We start from the raw sequence: 14,280 nt of genomic DNA, 5'->3' as shown, positions 1-14,280 counted from the left end.
ACAGTCACGGGGTGGCAGCGCCGCCACGCTGAAGGCTCGAAATGCGACCGTAATGTAGCTATCGCTACAAAATGGAAGAGCTAAGCCTACAGCATTAGCTATTAATCAACTAAAGCCGTTATAGCTTTGCTTGAGCCATTTAGTCCTGCATTTGGCCGTGGAATCTACATCGTCAGCCTGTTCCTTCTCGCTTTCATACGTGGAAATGGGGATTTCTCTCTCTTCACTTTGCTATATTCGGACCATGGCAGATGGCCACCACTGAATTGAATTAATTCTTTGAGCAATTAAGGTCTCACGGCTGACGCTATGAACTCTACAGTAGAATGCAGGATTACATGGCTAAACCAAACCAAGATTAAACAACTTTCGCTGCAAAAAAAAAAGACATGGAAATTCACCCTGATGTCACTGTGAGCTTTTTCTGCCACTTCGGAGGTCCACTGCCTGCACAGGACAGCAGCTCTCGCACAGACGTAGCTCTATTGGCTGGCAGATAGATGGGCAAGGCTGAAGATATCAGTTATTGTTAATAGGAGCTATCTTGAATCACGGTTTTGGGGGTGAATTTCTTATTAGGTAGAATGCATCTAAAGCAGCAGTGGTCACGAGTGACATCCACATGAGCGCAGCTTTACGACTAGACATTCCGCTCAAATGCGTATCATTTCTCAATTATTTTTAATTCGAAAATTTGTCCTTTTTAGGGAATTCCCCTTTACTCGTCGAACTAGCATCCCTTTCGCATATGTTTTCTGCTAGTTATTCTAGTCTCTACTCGCCATCCTAACCACCCTGGCCATACTTCCCTATTGCGGTGGCGTTCCAAGGAATAAAAAAAAAATTGTCAGCTAGGCGTACCTTGAGGACCATGAATAACTTCTAATTCTAACCGCCATATCGCCGATCTTATGCCGACAGCAATAGTACTGATGTGCTCTGCTGATGCTATAAAACATAATCCTAATTATATGCGGAAGTTTTGTTTTTACTGCAAAAAAAAACTTAATATTTTTTTTCCACGCGCTCTTGCCATCTTGCAGTTCCTGACGAAATCCCCGCTATGACCTGCTTTTCAACTCGCCACACTGCCTCCTGCCATTATAGCCACGTTGACCTCAGGTAAGACTGCTGATGATTATTAGCGCAGATGTGCATTGTGAAATTCAATACGTTCAACTGTTTGCAACTCAGCACAGAAGTCTATACAACTCGGCCCAACCGCAAACGGGGAGCCTAAGCGATGTCGCGCTACCTTCTGAGGCTTGAGCTCGTTCGTTGTGTCGGTACGGATAAGAAGTTCGGTGGTACACGTATATTTGCCATAGACAAAAAAGAAAGAAGTGGATGGGAGGGGTGGCAGGAGCGATTGAGAACCGCGAAAGGAGGGTCACATGCCAAAAGTAAAAAATCAAAGAGAAATTCATTACTAGCCTCCTGCCGTATAGGTAGACATCTTGGGTGAAGCTTAGAAGGCTGTTAAAGAGGTCGTGTGCGATCTTCGGGGCGGGCCGCTATTCCAAAGCTATTGGTTGTAAGGGGGCAGCAAGGTGACCTAGCTGCCCGTCGACGGCCGGCAGCGAGCGGACGTCTTTTGCTTTTCGCCCGCGTGGAAACGCGGCCGCCCCGTTCGGGATTTGATCCCGTGGCATCGGGCCTCAGCAGCCCAGAGTCTCAGGCATTGAGCTACATCCCAATAGTGTTCTAGGATAATTGGACTAAATAATTATAATGAAATGGTAGGTGTAACGTTAAGCGACGGGAAGAGGGCACAGTGGAGGAGGGAACAAACACGTGTTAATGGCATGCTAGTCGAAATCAAGAAGAAATGGGCTTGGGCAGGGCATGTATTGCGAAGGCAAGATAACCGCTGGTCCTTAAGGGTAACGGAGTGGATTAGAATAGAAGGCAAGCGTAGCAGGGGGCGGCAGAGAGTCAGGTGGGCGGATGAGATTAAGAAGTTGGGGGGCATAGGGTGGGCGCAATCATACAAATGATCATGGTGATGGATTACGTTAAACGCATAAACGGCAAGTTTTATGCGCGAATCAGAGGAAGATAACGATCTTAACCATGCGAACTGATTCGTACTGCGCTGCCGGAGTTTGCCCGTAACAAAACGGGCGTTGTTTTGCAGCGCTGCTGTGTACCTTGGATACTTGCCTCAAGATATGCTCGGCCATTCGGTCTTCGACTTCTACTGCGCAGAGGACATGAACCAGCTGAAGGACATCTACGAACTCGGTCAGTACACTCACAATCACATGTTCCTACAGTACTACGCTCGCTTTATTAAAAGAGGGGATAGGGGTAAAACTCACAAAATTAAATTAAGACCTGCAGAACGGCGGCATTTCGTCTGAAATACCAGCACTGAGCGCTTCAGGTCTTACCAAAATGCATAGGGATATTCGGAGTACCTTCAGTTATCGAAGAAAACTTTATCATTGTGGATCATTTTCAGGGGGTAAATGAAACGTATATTTTAGCACCTGTCTCTCTTTTTATCCAGTTTGCTAGCGTACCAGTTTGCTTCGATAAAAATTCTTTGCATGCTGCGACATACGTGCTATACTATGTTTCGGTGACAATTTATTATAGTATGAATAAACATTTTTTTTGTTATAATAACTCACTGCCATTGATACATTAGTGAAAGTATATAGCTGAGGATCCCAGGCTCAATGATAACAATGAAAACAACGTAATGTTGCTCAGTCGACAAGCCTAAGAAGAGGTCGACACGCAAAGTAACACATTAGTGGCTTCCAATATATTGCTGCCATCGCAGGAGTAAAGAAACGCAAGATGTTTTGTTTTATCGAAGAAAAATTGTGCAATTCATTCTACTTGGTGTGTCGACAGGGAAGAAAGAATAAATGGAATGAAACCGCACTCATTATTCCTTTTCCCATTTTTTCCCCAGTGATGAAAGAACAAGGCCACTCGTTCCGAAGCAAGCCGTACCGCTTCAGGGCGTTCAACGGATGCTACGTGATACTCGAAACTGAATGGTCCTGCTTTATCGACCCCTGGACGCGCAAGCTGGAATTCGTAGTCGGACAACACCGAGTGCTCAAGTGAGCGGGAACTTTAGTTTTCTCTTACTGTGCGCATGAATCCGAAACTTTAGCGAAAGCGCAACCCGGTTGTAATCAGCATTTTTAACCTATCATCTCGTTAGCCATCATTATCTGTTTCCCGTTTCGACTGTGATATGCCACGTTCAGACACGTTCAGGAGTACTGCGTTCAATTTGCCTATACCGCATAATACTAATTAAAATAACAGGAAGGAGAAGAAATATTCCTTCGGCAATAAAGACGTTATGAAAGACCCTATGTTCATGGCCCTTGCCCCATAGTTTCCTGGTGTAGTCTATAATCCATGCTTTACGCTAAGTTTGGTAAAAATGAACTGGTCTGCTGAAGCTGTGCCTAGAGTAAGCCACGCATATCTGAAGGGACCGAATTGCTTTCCCTAATTTTGATCGTTATTGTCTTTTTATTTTCTCAAATTCGTTAAGCATGTCAGGAAGAGGTCACACTCTAAGTACTAAATATACATGTATTGGGTTGGCGCTTCGGAAAACCATGATTTGTGAAGTTCTCCAAAAAGAATCTGGTAATAAATTCTGAGATCACGACTTGAGCTTTGACTTGAGATGCTAGCAGTCACACACAATACGTTAGCGAAACGCGTTCGTCGCATGGGAAACGGCACAGTCAGCTTTCCCGCCTTTCCTTTCTCCTTTCGCATTCGTTCCTGTTGTTCACTGTCTCAGTAGATGGGAGCGAGTCGTCACAAAGTATCGATGCTCGTAATCTTCATTGCCCCGCCGCGGTGGCTCAGTGGTTAGGGCGCTCGACTACTGATCCGCAGTTCCCGGGTTCGAACCCGACCGCGGCGGCTGCGTTTTTATGGAGGAAAAACGCTAAGGCGCCCGTGTGCTGTGCGATGTCAGTGCACGTTAAAGATCCCCAGGTGGTCGAAATTATTCCGGAGCCCTCCACTACGGCACCTCTCTCTTCCTTTCTTCTTTCACTCCCTCCTTTATCCCTTCCCTTACGGCGCGGTTCAGGTGTCCAGCGATATATGAGACAGATACTGCGCCATTCCCTTTCCCCAAAAAACCAATTATTATTATTATTATTATTAATCTTCATTCGTGAGCTGGCAGTACACGGTGGTTAAGCCTATACTTTAGTTTAAGTGATGAATATTGTGTTCATCCATGCTCGAATCGTTGAACGCAGGGGTCCCAAGATCCCCAACGTGTTCACGGAGGCATCGCCCGGCGACGTCACCGAGGCGCAGCCCCCCACCGGCGAGGCGCTCAACAACTGCAGGCACATACAGGAGCAGATCAAGGACATCCTCTCGCAGGTGCGTCATAAATGGTCGCTGTCCACGCAAGGTGGCGTGCGTGTGCAGCTTGCGTGTGATGTCGCCATCGGAGAAATTTATCGCTCAGTCTGAAGCTTGGCACTGTGAGCACACCATCTAACAAGGTGAACAGTGGGGGCACTGACCAAGTCAAACGCAAAGGTGTCTGTACAGAAAATAAAGTGTCCGTACCTTGTGTTCACTGGAACACAAGCCATGCATCATGGTATTGAAGAAACGTAACTTAGCGTTGCGTAACCATGCATCATGGGTACGCTGCCGAGTTGGCGTGTCATGCATTTTTTGTTGAAAAGAATAAAATCGTCGAAGGTTTTAACTGAAGGCGCCACAGCCGCGAGTGTCAAGCGATACGGGCAACGAGAGCACTTCATGTAATCGGTGAGGTGAATATGGTTCGCGGAAGGGGCCGCAATCGCGATGCGTAGTCCCATCAAGTCGTCGAGGGATAGCTCGGTCCTTTACGGCCGCGAAGTAGAACGCCATTGTAAAATAATTTTATCTGGTGTTATTAAAACGTCAGTGTCTGATTTGCACATAGGGTGTCGCAGTAGCTGCTGTCCGACCTTTGCGCTCGCATTTAGATCAACCGACCACCGTCACGAAGAAAGGCAGTTAATCGCCGGCGTGCCGAATGAGGCGATTCGAAAAGTGTCATTGTCCTTTAGCTGCAAGCCGTGGAAGAACCTTTTCTCATACTTTCGTTCGAAGGTAAGAGTTCTTAAATAGAATTTTTGTAGCCTCGAGAAAAAAAGGCATCTTTTATCAACTGTACGGAATCCTCTTGCTGCAACTCTCTACTATTAAGTGTGAGATCTACACCTGTTTATATTTCGAAAGAATTTCGTCGAATCTCCACATAAGATATAATATAAAAGAGGACAAACGCGGGGAGAGGGATATTAGCGAGCCGTTAAATAATTGGGTGCATTAAACTTTTTTTTTTGCACTTGAATTGTTTGTTCATGTTAGTTCAATAGCATGTTACACCTGGTGGGCCGCTATGCATCGCTCTAGATATAAAGTTTACCCCTTGTCGTGCCCTCGCAGCCTGTGAAGCCCCGGGAAAGCAACCACCTACGGCAGCGATCCAACAAGAGGCGCAAGGAGCTCGCGTCTTTCGTCAGCACCCTCGTGGACGAAATGGCGCACAAACGCATCGACAAAGGTAACGTTTAGCTGTGACCCCCCCCCCCCCCCCCCCCGCCCTTAGCCCACGTGTCTATGCCACGTGAGAGTCTCCTCTCGGCACAAATGTTGAGAGAGGCTAACGTGTCTTCTGTTCTTATTTCTCAAACACAGGAGAGGAGCAGATACCCGTCGAAGGCTGCACGTGTTCCGTAAGTTCCGTTCTTTATTTGCCTGTTCTCTTCTTACTGTTGCCGCGGTCAGCGCTTTTATACGGTGAACGTCGCCGCATTTACCGCTGTATAAATCCCACATATATATTTTTTTCTTGCTGGCCGTCATTCCGTGTTGTTGAACAGGTTTAGGTGATGCTTTGTCATATGTGCCGTCGTAGTTATCTACGTCAGTTAGACTATTTGGGCAGATGAGCGCAGAATCAACAAGCACATCTGAAATGCCAATGTGAACGTGAGAGAGAGAAACACACTATTACACAGCGACATATTAACCCCTCAAAAACCCCTGGAAACAGAGCACCAGGGTGCGCTGGTCGTTCGGTTGGTCCGCCGCCAGCTCCAGGTAGGGAGGGGGGGGGGGGGGGGGGGTGAAAGAGAGAAAAAGGAGTTCGGAGTGCTACGGGGCACTGAAAAAAAAATACATAGTGCAGAAGGATAGACTTTACTGTGAACGTCATGTTTGCAATGTCCATTCACAACTTGACTGCTGACCCGAAAGACGCGGGTTCGATCCCGATGGAGGCGAAATTTTAGAGGCCCGTGTACTGTGCGATGTCAGTGTACGTTAAAGAACCCCAGGTGGTCCAAATTTCCGGGGCCCTTCACTATGGCGTCCCTCATTTCCTTAGTCGCTTTGGAAGGTTGAACCTCCATAAACCAAACAACTTGACAGGTTCACGGCATCACTTTAGGTTACACCTGCAAGAGTATGCGTAATTTCTTTTCTGCTGCTTGTAAAATGGCACGTTGTGATAATTATGACGCTGCAGGTTGCAGTTTTTAATAGACAACAAGTGAAAATGATGCGATTTGTGACCTGAGTTACGGCAAGATCTTCATTTTTTTTTCTTCACTGCAGGACCAAGGATCTGTGGTAATGGGAGAGATCTCACCGCACCAGGAACTTCACGACTCGGACCCGTCTAGCGAGTCGCCACCAAACATTCAGGAAATTCGATACCAGGAAAACATTGAGAGGTGAGATGTAGACCTGCTTCAACAACGTCGTGTATATCGTAATCGTGCGCTTTTTATTGATCATTCAGAAATCACTTACCGCATTGTTTGCTGGGCAGTAATTTTAGTTGTACGAAAGATTTGAATCTTTAATTTTTGTTTTTCAGACTTTTTGAGCATCTAATAATTTGCTTGTGTGCTACATACTCTGTACGAAGCCTTTTGAGGCTTGAAACTATACGTATACGTATCGTCTGCTACTTGATTTGTAAAGAAAGCTTAGGTCTTTGATGTTGACTAAAAGATTTAATTCAGCAGGGTCGTCTTTTCATAAGACGGATTGTCAAGATTTAATGGCATAAATTTAGAGTTCACATTCAATGCTCGCAGTGGTTGCTGTCGTGAGACCATTGCTAACGCTACTCCTATTGGTCATCATCATTCATAGCAGATGGTGTTCATATTTCATGCACGCGCTCGGAATCGCCACAGTGACGGAAACGTGACGAACTCACGCCGTGCGCGCGTGAACGCAGGTTCTTCGCGAGTCAGCCAAAGACGAACTCGTCCGACGAGCCGGCCGAAATGAAGATCGACAACGTCCAGATTACGCACGAGAATCGTGATGAAGAAGCGTGCAAAGCCACAGGTGAATATTGCGCCATCCTGCGAGACACATACACGCTGTTATTTATGTGATTTCTTTTCTTCAACTATGTGTGTAATTTAATTGGTGACTTGATTGCCCAACGCATATCCTGGAATGTTTTTGTTTTTTCTCTTCGTCATGAACAAGTTAACGAACTATCGCCTTAAGTGTGACCTTATCCCAGCTCACAAACAAGCACGATGGCATTTCCTGCCCTCGTGGGATCTACAGTCTCTAATATACAGCCCAAGAGGTTTGCTTCTAAACCGCATAGTGCAGCTCTCTATCAACACGTGAAGTCCTAACCTTTGCAGGGATCAGTACCATCTCACCATCAAGAGATATGGAAGGCTAACTAAACAAAACGAGCCACACAGCAAGGCCTAGAATCAAACATGCCGGACTGTATATTTTTGACAAATGCTGTTATCAGCTGCGAATTAAGAGCGGCGTTCCGTGATGTATTCCCGCATGTCTGGGGCTTCGTATCGCAATCGCTTCATTAGCTGCTAGCTCTGTCCGCGATACGGCCAGAGCAGGCGTGTTGCACGTAAGGTAGAACGCGGCTCTATTTGCGAACGAATGCCTTTGCATTTCCATCTTTGCTTCCCTCGTAATGCTCTTATTATGTCATCTCAGCTTTAAAGAGTTGCGTTCACAGGTGTAAGCTTCTAGCACAAGGAAAAATAGCCACTGAAAGTTCCCGCAGGTGCACATCGAAGTTTATTTCAGCCACAGACGGTTTGAATAAATAAACAAATGTATGTCAGGCTGTGCAAGATTAAAAGTGGCCAACTGCATGCGTGTATTTGCTTTAAGCAGATGTTCTGTCTAAGGTGCTGGTTCCTGGTGGAACAAGAGGGCAGGAGTGCCACGCGGTGCTCTGCAAGACATTGTTTACCCGCCTAAAAGCCAGAGAATTATGAGGGAAACTTCCTACCTTATTCTAAAGTTCCTTCGGACACTGAACTGGACTTCCAATTGCGAGGGGGAGAGAGAGAGAGAGAGAGAATAAACATTTAATTGCAAAAAAAGAAGACCGGAGCGGATTGTCGGTGGGGTCCTCAGTCCAAGGCTCCAGTGGCTTCCGCCGACGCTTTGGCGATGGCGACTAGCGCCTCCTGGTCTTCCAGGGTGCCGCTGGCCAGCGTCACCTCCCACTGATCCAGCGTTGTGCGGTTTTAAGTGGTTCGGTTTAGCTGAGCATGTCCATGTAATGTGCGTGAATGTCGGAATTTCGCCACACCAAGGACATGCATCTGCGTATAATGTTGTTGTCTAAGTGTCTCTGCGTTGGAGCGAATGTCAACAGAATAATCGCAAGGCTTGCCCCTATTGTAGAATCCAACAACATCAACCTCCACGCTCCGCTCTTTACCCGACGCAGCTTCTCCCGAGTCATCCGAAGGCAAGTCGGCCTCGGACTTCGCGCTCAACGACAGCAACTACGGCAGTGGCGGCGGAAGTGGAGGAAGTGGTGGCAGTGGCAGCGGGGGAAGCGGAGGAAGTGGATCCGGAAGTGGCGGCGGAGGCAGCGGCGGCGGTGGCCGCAGCTCGGACTCCAAGCGAAAGCACTCCTCCGTCACCACGGGCGACTCTGGAAACGAATCCCTGACGGTCAAGGTGCGCAGACTCTATTTTTCTTTTCGCTCCTCAATGACTGAAAATGTTGCTGGTGGGATATTGAAAAACTCCGCTTTTTGTACCGCGGATTTTACTATCTACCATGCATCTATGGATGACCATCTGTGTAAATGTACCGTTTTATGCAAACGTATTCCGTGTTTGTGACTACTTCTGTTTTCCTTCAACATTTATTTTTTCATCGCCCTCTTTTTAAGGACCCCCGCACGAGGATTGAAAGTATTGTGAAATAAATAATGTTTTCATTTTTACGCATCTTAGGGTGACGTTCGCTGCGTATCAAATGTTATCTGATCATATGAAATCAAGCGTGCTTTATAGAGGATTAAAAATTTCCTGTCCAGATCCGTGTATCATCTGGTTCAACATAACCGAATACGGTCGCACATAGAAACTCGTTAAGAAATCATGCCTCAGCAAATACACGCTGCAGGCTTGACAGGAAGAGTCCAAATACGGTCACGCCCTTAGCTTGATGTCACAGTTCCCAATCAGCCTGTACAACATTATAAAGGCGCCATTTGTCTTTCGTTTATTCACGCAGTGACAATAATTTTTTTCAACGTTACAGCGTCACAAGATTAAAACAGTAGTCATCGATGCAGCTGGTTCAGACGACACTAAATCGCCGCACAAAAGAGGCTGGCATATAGATACAATGGTTGTGTTCTTGCCATTCCAACTCCATCATTATCGCCAGGTGCATCAAATAGCAGATCCCAGTGATGACATGCAGCAACTTTGACGTCACTGTCATCTTTGACGTCATTTTCAGGGACGTGGACGTCAGTGTCAGGGACGTCAGGCAGGGTCAATGCGACGAAATTCACAAAGAATAAGAGTTGAACAAATCAGGTACACAGTGAGAATAGAATCTTTTACCGAAGTTTTGAGGCCTCCTTTCGAACACAGGTTGCACGCAGCACGAATACCAGGCATGCCCAGCCAGTTATTACAGGAGTACGGCATCATTTCGTTGCGGAGTATGTTGAGAGAAAGATACACGTGCTAGCATTGAGCGAACCGTAACGAATCGCCCAGAAACGTCCTCACGATGTCTTCGGGCCGTTCCTCACCCTCGCCCGCAGGAGCAGCAGATGCGAGCCAGCAGCAGTGGCAGCAGCCGCAACGGCAGCGCGGGCGGAGGCAGCGCGGATGACAAATATCCGCCCTGTCCGCCGCTCACCGAGGAAGTGCTCCTCCAGCACAACCGACTCGCGCACAAGCACATGAAGCAGCAGCAGCAGCAACAACAACAGCAGCAGCAACAGCAGCAGCCCGTGGGCAGCGCTGCGCCCGACGACTTCTGCGGGAGCGCCGCCAAGGACGGCCACCGGTTCAAGCGCAGTGGCTCCCCACCGGTCAACTCCAGCCTGCACAAGCACAACAAGCCCAGCCGAGAGAGCACGGCCGCTGACGGTGAGCGGGGCCCATTGAGGTTGTCAGAAATAAGGGTTAGTTTGAGCACTCAGGGACGAACCACGTCGTTTTGGAGACTTGGACGGGACATGTCACGCGGATAAGAAATCACCGATGGCCACTTGGGGTAACAAGCGGGCTCCAAGGAAAGGAAACAGAAGTCGGAGCACGCTTTGTCAGGTTGGGACAGAGTCAAATTTATTGAGGTGGAGTGGCTGCAGCAGGAGCGGGAAAGGGCTAAGTGCGAATCGTTGGGAGACCTAGGCCTCTTTCATTCGAATGTATATATAGTAAACATTCTCTGATTTTTTTTCCTTTCAGCTATGAAATGTGATGTAGATCAGAAAAGGGCCTATTTAACACTTCCTTGGTCGAGGACTGACACGTGGCGCCCTCTCTCGCAAATAGGCTCGGCGGTCGGAGGCGCTGCGTCTGCGGCCCCGTTCCCACCGCTGCTGCACGCTGCCGCGTCTCTCGTCAACTCGCAGCCGGACAACGTGGCAGCGTTCGTGCCCAACCTTGCCATACCCACCTACACCTACGTGCCGCTAGGGAGCGCTCAGTCGCCAGCCGGGACGGCGCCTTTCCTCATACCCGGTACGGACCCTTACTTGGGCGGCCATGATGGCCTGTTTGTTCTTTCCATTGGAAACATCCCGAAAGTTTCTTGTGTTGCCAGGCGAGTGTTTGTTGCCGATTGCGGTGGGAAGCGCTATGAATTTGGATTCGTTCATCGTATTTACCGCCCTGCGATCCGCAGTGACAGCCGTGCAAACTAGAAGTGTTTGTCCAAATATTTTTGGGCTTGCTCCCGGTCTCCATATAGAAAGATTCACTTGTTAGCTAAAGGTAAGCCTAGCGGATTTAAAGGGTGACAAGTAAACTCGGACATAGCTGAAAAATAAAAGTTCTCTCGAAACGCTAAGGCGCCTGTGTGCTGTGCGATGTCAATGCACGTGAAAGATCCCCAGGTGGTCGAAATTATTCCGGAGCCCTCAACTACGGCATCTTTTTCTTCCTTTCTTCTTTCACTCCCTTCCTTATCCCTTCCTTTACGTTGCAGCTCAGATGTCCGCCGAGTTGTGAGACAGATACTGCGCCATTTACCCTTATCAAAAACCAATTTTCGTTTTAATTTCTCTCTTTCTCGCGGATGATGCACATAATCGTGGCGGATTTGTTATGCAAATAGACAGCAAATTAATGAATGCTTCCGCCGACGCAGCTTACGGTTTCATGATACTACTCAGTTTGAAATGCCGTGTTGTAGAGTTTCAGTGTTCACGGTCAGTAGTGAGCTATAAAAAAAACTGTATTAGACGTTACGAGTTATAAATTTTATTCAACCTCCGTAAGCGCCGTTCCGGCGAACTCACTAGATGTCCTGGAAAGCTTACCGTCATGCGTTGTGTCGGAATTCTATTCGCCCCCGCAGTGATGTACGTCGGCGGCGTGCCGCTGTACCCCTCGCTGCCGACGGGCGATGGGCCGCAGTCCAAGGGCATGTGGCAGTGCGGCGCCCTGCCGCTCATGCCGCTCTGGCAGCAGCCACCCGTCGGCGGTGGAGCGGCAGGCGGACGGGAGGCCGCCATGGCGGACGCCAAGACTCCCGGCGCCCCCACCGGCGCCTCCACGGACAAGATCTCTGACGACGCGCTGAGGAAGGTGAGTCAGCGCAGCTTTAAAATCTTCGCTTACCGTCTTCCGGTCCCAGTACGGCGGAACTTGGGCGCAGGACGGCCTCGCTGACGTTTCTACAAATGCAGGGGCCCTGCATTCGCTCTCCTGTGAACAGTGTGGATCTGTCAATAGGCGCGAGAAATAGAACGATCGTTTCGTTGTGGTGCACTCCACCCGTTTAATACCAGTCACATAGATTAATATCGTGAATGCAGTTTTAAAAGGAGCACAGTGGCGTGGGCCTTTAACAACACTGCGCTCGTACTCTCCAGGATGCGTCAGCTTGATGACGGCGCCCATGGCTGCACGAATGCAGACGAGGAGCAGCAGAGGGTACATGATGGCCTGTGAATACCCCCAACATTGATTTCCTTAGGTTTATCACACCGTACCCCCCGCCCCTTCTATTTTTTATAGCGACAGCTGTTAAACGCCCGTTCCTCGGCTTCGCGTCGTAGTAGTAGTATACGTCGTAGTAGTCGGCGCAACCGGTAGGTGCACTGCCATGGGAACCACTAGGAATGTGGATACCTTGGAAAGAGGAGGGTATGTCGAGAGCGTAGGAGGCGTAACCGGAGGGCGGTTGCCACAGGAATCGTCCTGAAGGTGGTTACCGTGGAAGGAGGAAGGTGTAGGGAAAGCGTAGAAATGGTGGGCGATTAGCGCATGCAGGAGCCATCGGTAAGGTTGCTGCCGTGAAGGAGGAGGGAGAGTATGGCACAGCAGGGGTATGCAGTACGGTCGATCTGCGGCGGCTGCTGCGAAACGCGCCGCCCGAGCAGAGGGTCATCGGTGAAGCCGCCCCTCTTGAACGGTTTAATGGAGAGGAAAACCAGTCGAGTGCTCTAGAACTACACGGCTGTAGAACTGCTCTCATACTCTTCACCTCAATATATCGTGAAATGAAAATATCTCAACAGCTGTCGCTGAATCTCGCGTTACTCATATGGTAACCATCCACTCCCTCTTTTTGTCTCTTAGTTAAAAAAATGCACATCCACTGTCACCCATTCATTTCTTATCACGAATACGCCAGCAGTCCGTTGTTACTGAAGCAATAACCTGATAGCACAAACTGGGGACAAAATAGCGAAAGGGAAGTTCTAGTCCAGTGACGGTTAACGTTTCGACAGGACGACTTGTCTTGGCCTCAGAGATTGGCCTATACGTTGCTCAGCGCGCTGAAGTTTTCCTCTCACTCATTGTTCAAGTGCTGTCAAGAGTTCCATCTTCCCTGCTCTCCATCTACCGTGGGGCTATTACGTATACGTGACAAAACCAAATGCTCGATAGTACGATGATCTCACGCCCGAGACAGGAAGAAGCGTGCCTATAGAAAACTCACGCCTCTTCTTCTTTGTCCAGCCGCTGCAAGAGTCGGCCGACAAGGCGGGCTGTCCGTCGACCACCTCGGGTCTCAAAGACGGCCCCGGAGGCGGCGGCGGCGTAGCGGAACCCGACCTGGACGGCGGCCCAACGCGAGCCTTCAAGCAGTACGCGACCAAGTTCAGCGGTCCAGGCGGCGCCCTCGGCGCGGGGGCCAAGGCGAACGCCGACGTGGAAGATCGGCGCCACAGCCAGAGCACCGACAAAGACACGCACCAGGATGACTCCGTCTCGCTCTCCTTCGAGTCGTCGTTCTTCGAGAAGTCCGAGAACTCGGAGAGCCAGTTCTCTTCCGAAAAGTCCTCTGAGGTAGGCAGCCGTTGTGTGTTTGTCCTTTGTTTGAAAGGAAGGAGCGGACTTGCTCGGACGTGTATAGAACAACCCGCGATCTGTCTGGGTAACGGAGTGGATACCAAAGGAAGTAAACAGTAGTCAATGTTGCACGGTTGAGGCTAGGGAATTCCGAAGTAAAGTTGTCAGCAGCTGATGCAGGGCACAGATAATGGAATACGGGGAGCTAGAGGCTTTGTTGTGTGGTAGGGTTAATTCGGTTTTCGACAGGAAGACAGTTCCTGCGCCTTATCTTCGCGGCTCCTCTGCAGTCTATGATGCTTGGCAGGCGGTTGCCGTTCCAGGCATTACATGGCTGATAGAGGTAAACTGCTCACACCCTGTCATGTTCAAGCAGGGGCAGGGCCTTATACTTGTGGCTGTGAGATACACGAATAGGGCACGAGGCTGAAGTATTTGTAGCTTTTGTCTCATTGAAATCTTTTA

The 14,280-nt window shown here is 48.9% G+C and overlaps 1 protein-coding gene across 4 annotated transcripts in view; it reads left to right on the top strand.

The window, feature by feature from the left end:
• The window catches only part of LOC144120562 (uncharacterized), a 36,371-nt gene that overhangs the window by 18,604 nt on the left and 3,487 nt on the right, over positions 1-14,280 (top strand). For 3 of the 4 annotated variants that reach the window (XM_077653098.1, XM_077653100.1, XM_077653101.1), the window contains 13 exons: positions 1,044-1,122; positions 2,138-2,244; positions 2,927-3,080; positions 4,257-4,386; positions 5,455-5,572; positions 5,707-5,744; positions 6,628-6,746; positions 7,262-7,374; positions 8,762-8,997; positions 10,107-10,437; positions 10,846-11,034; positions 11,873-12,102; positions 13,483-13,812. In XM_077653098.1, coding sequence (XP_077509224.1) covers positions 1,044-1,122; positions 2,138-2,244; positions 2,927-3,080; positions 4,257-4,386; positions 5,455-5,572; positions 5,707-5,744; positions 6,628-6,746; positions 7,262-7,374; positions 8,762-8,997; positions 10,107-10,437; positions 10,846-11,034; positions 11,873-12,102; positions 13,483-13,812 — 2,174 coding nt within the window. The remainder of the gene's footprint in view (positions 1-1,043; positions 1,123-2,137; positions 2,245-2,926; positions 3,081-4,256; positions 4,387-5,454; positions 5,573-5,706; positions 5,745-6,627; positions 6,747-7,261; positions 7,375-8,761; positions 8,998-10,106; positions 10,438-10,845; positions 11,035-11,872; positions 12,103-13,482; positions 13,813-14,280) is intronic. The other variant, XM_077653099.1, reaches the window with a different exon arrangement.

Source organism: Amblyomma americanum, chromosome 2, assembly GCF_052857255.1.
Source record: "Amblyomma americanum isolate KBUSLIRL-KWMA chromosome 2, ASM5285725v1, whole genome shotgun sequence".
Classification (NCBI taxonomy): Eukaryota; Metazoa; Arthropoda; class Arachnida; order Ixodida; family Ixodidae; genus Amblyomma; species Amblyomma americanum.
Note: the sequence above shows the minus strand (reverse complement) of the source record. Positions and strands in the feature narration are given on the sequence as shown.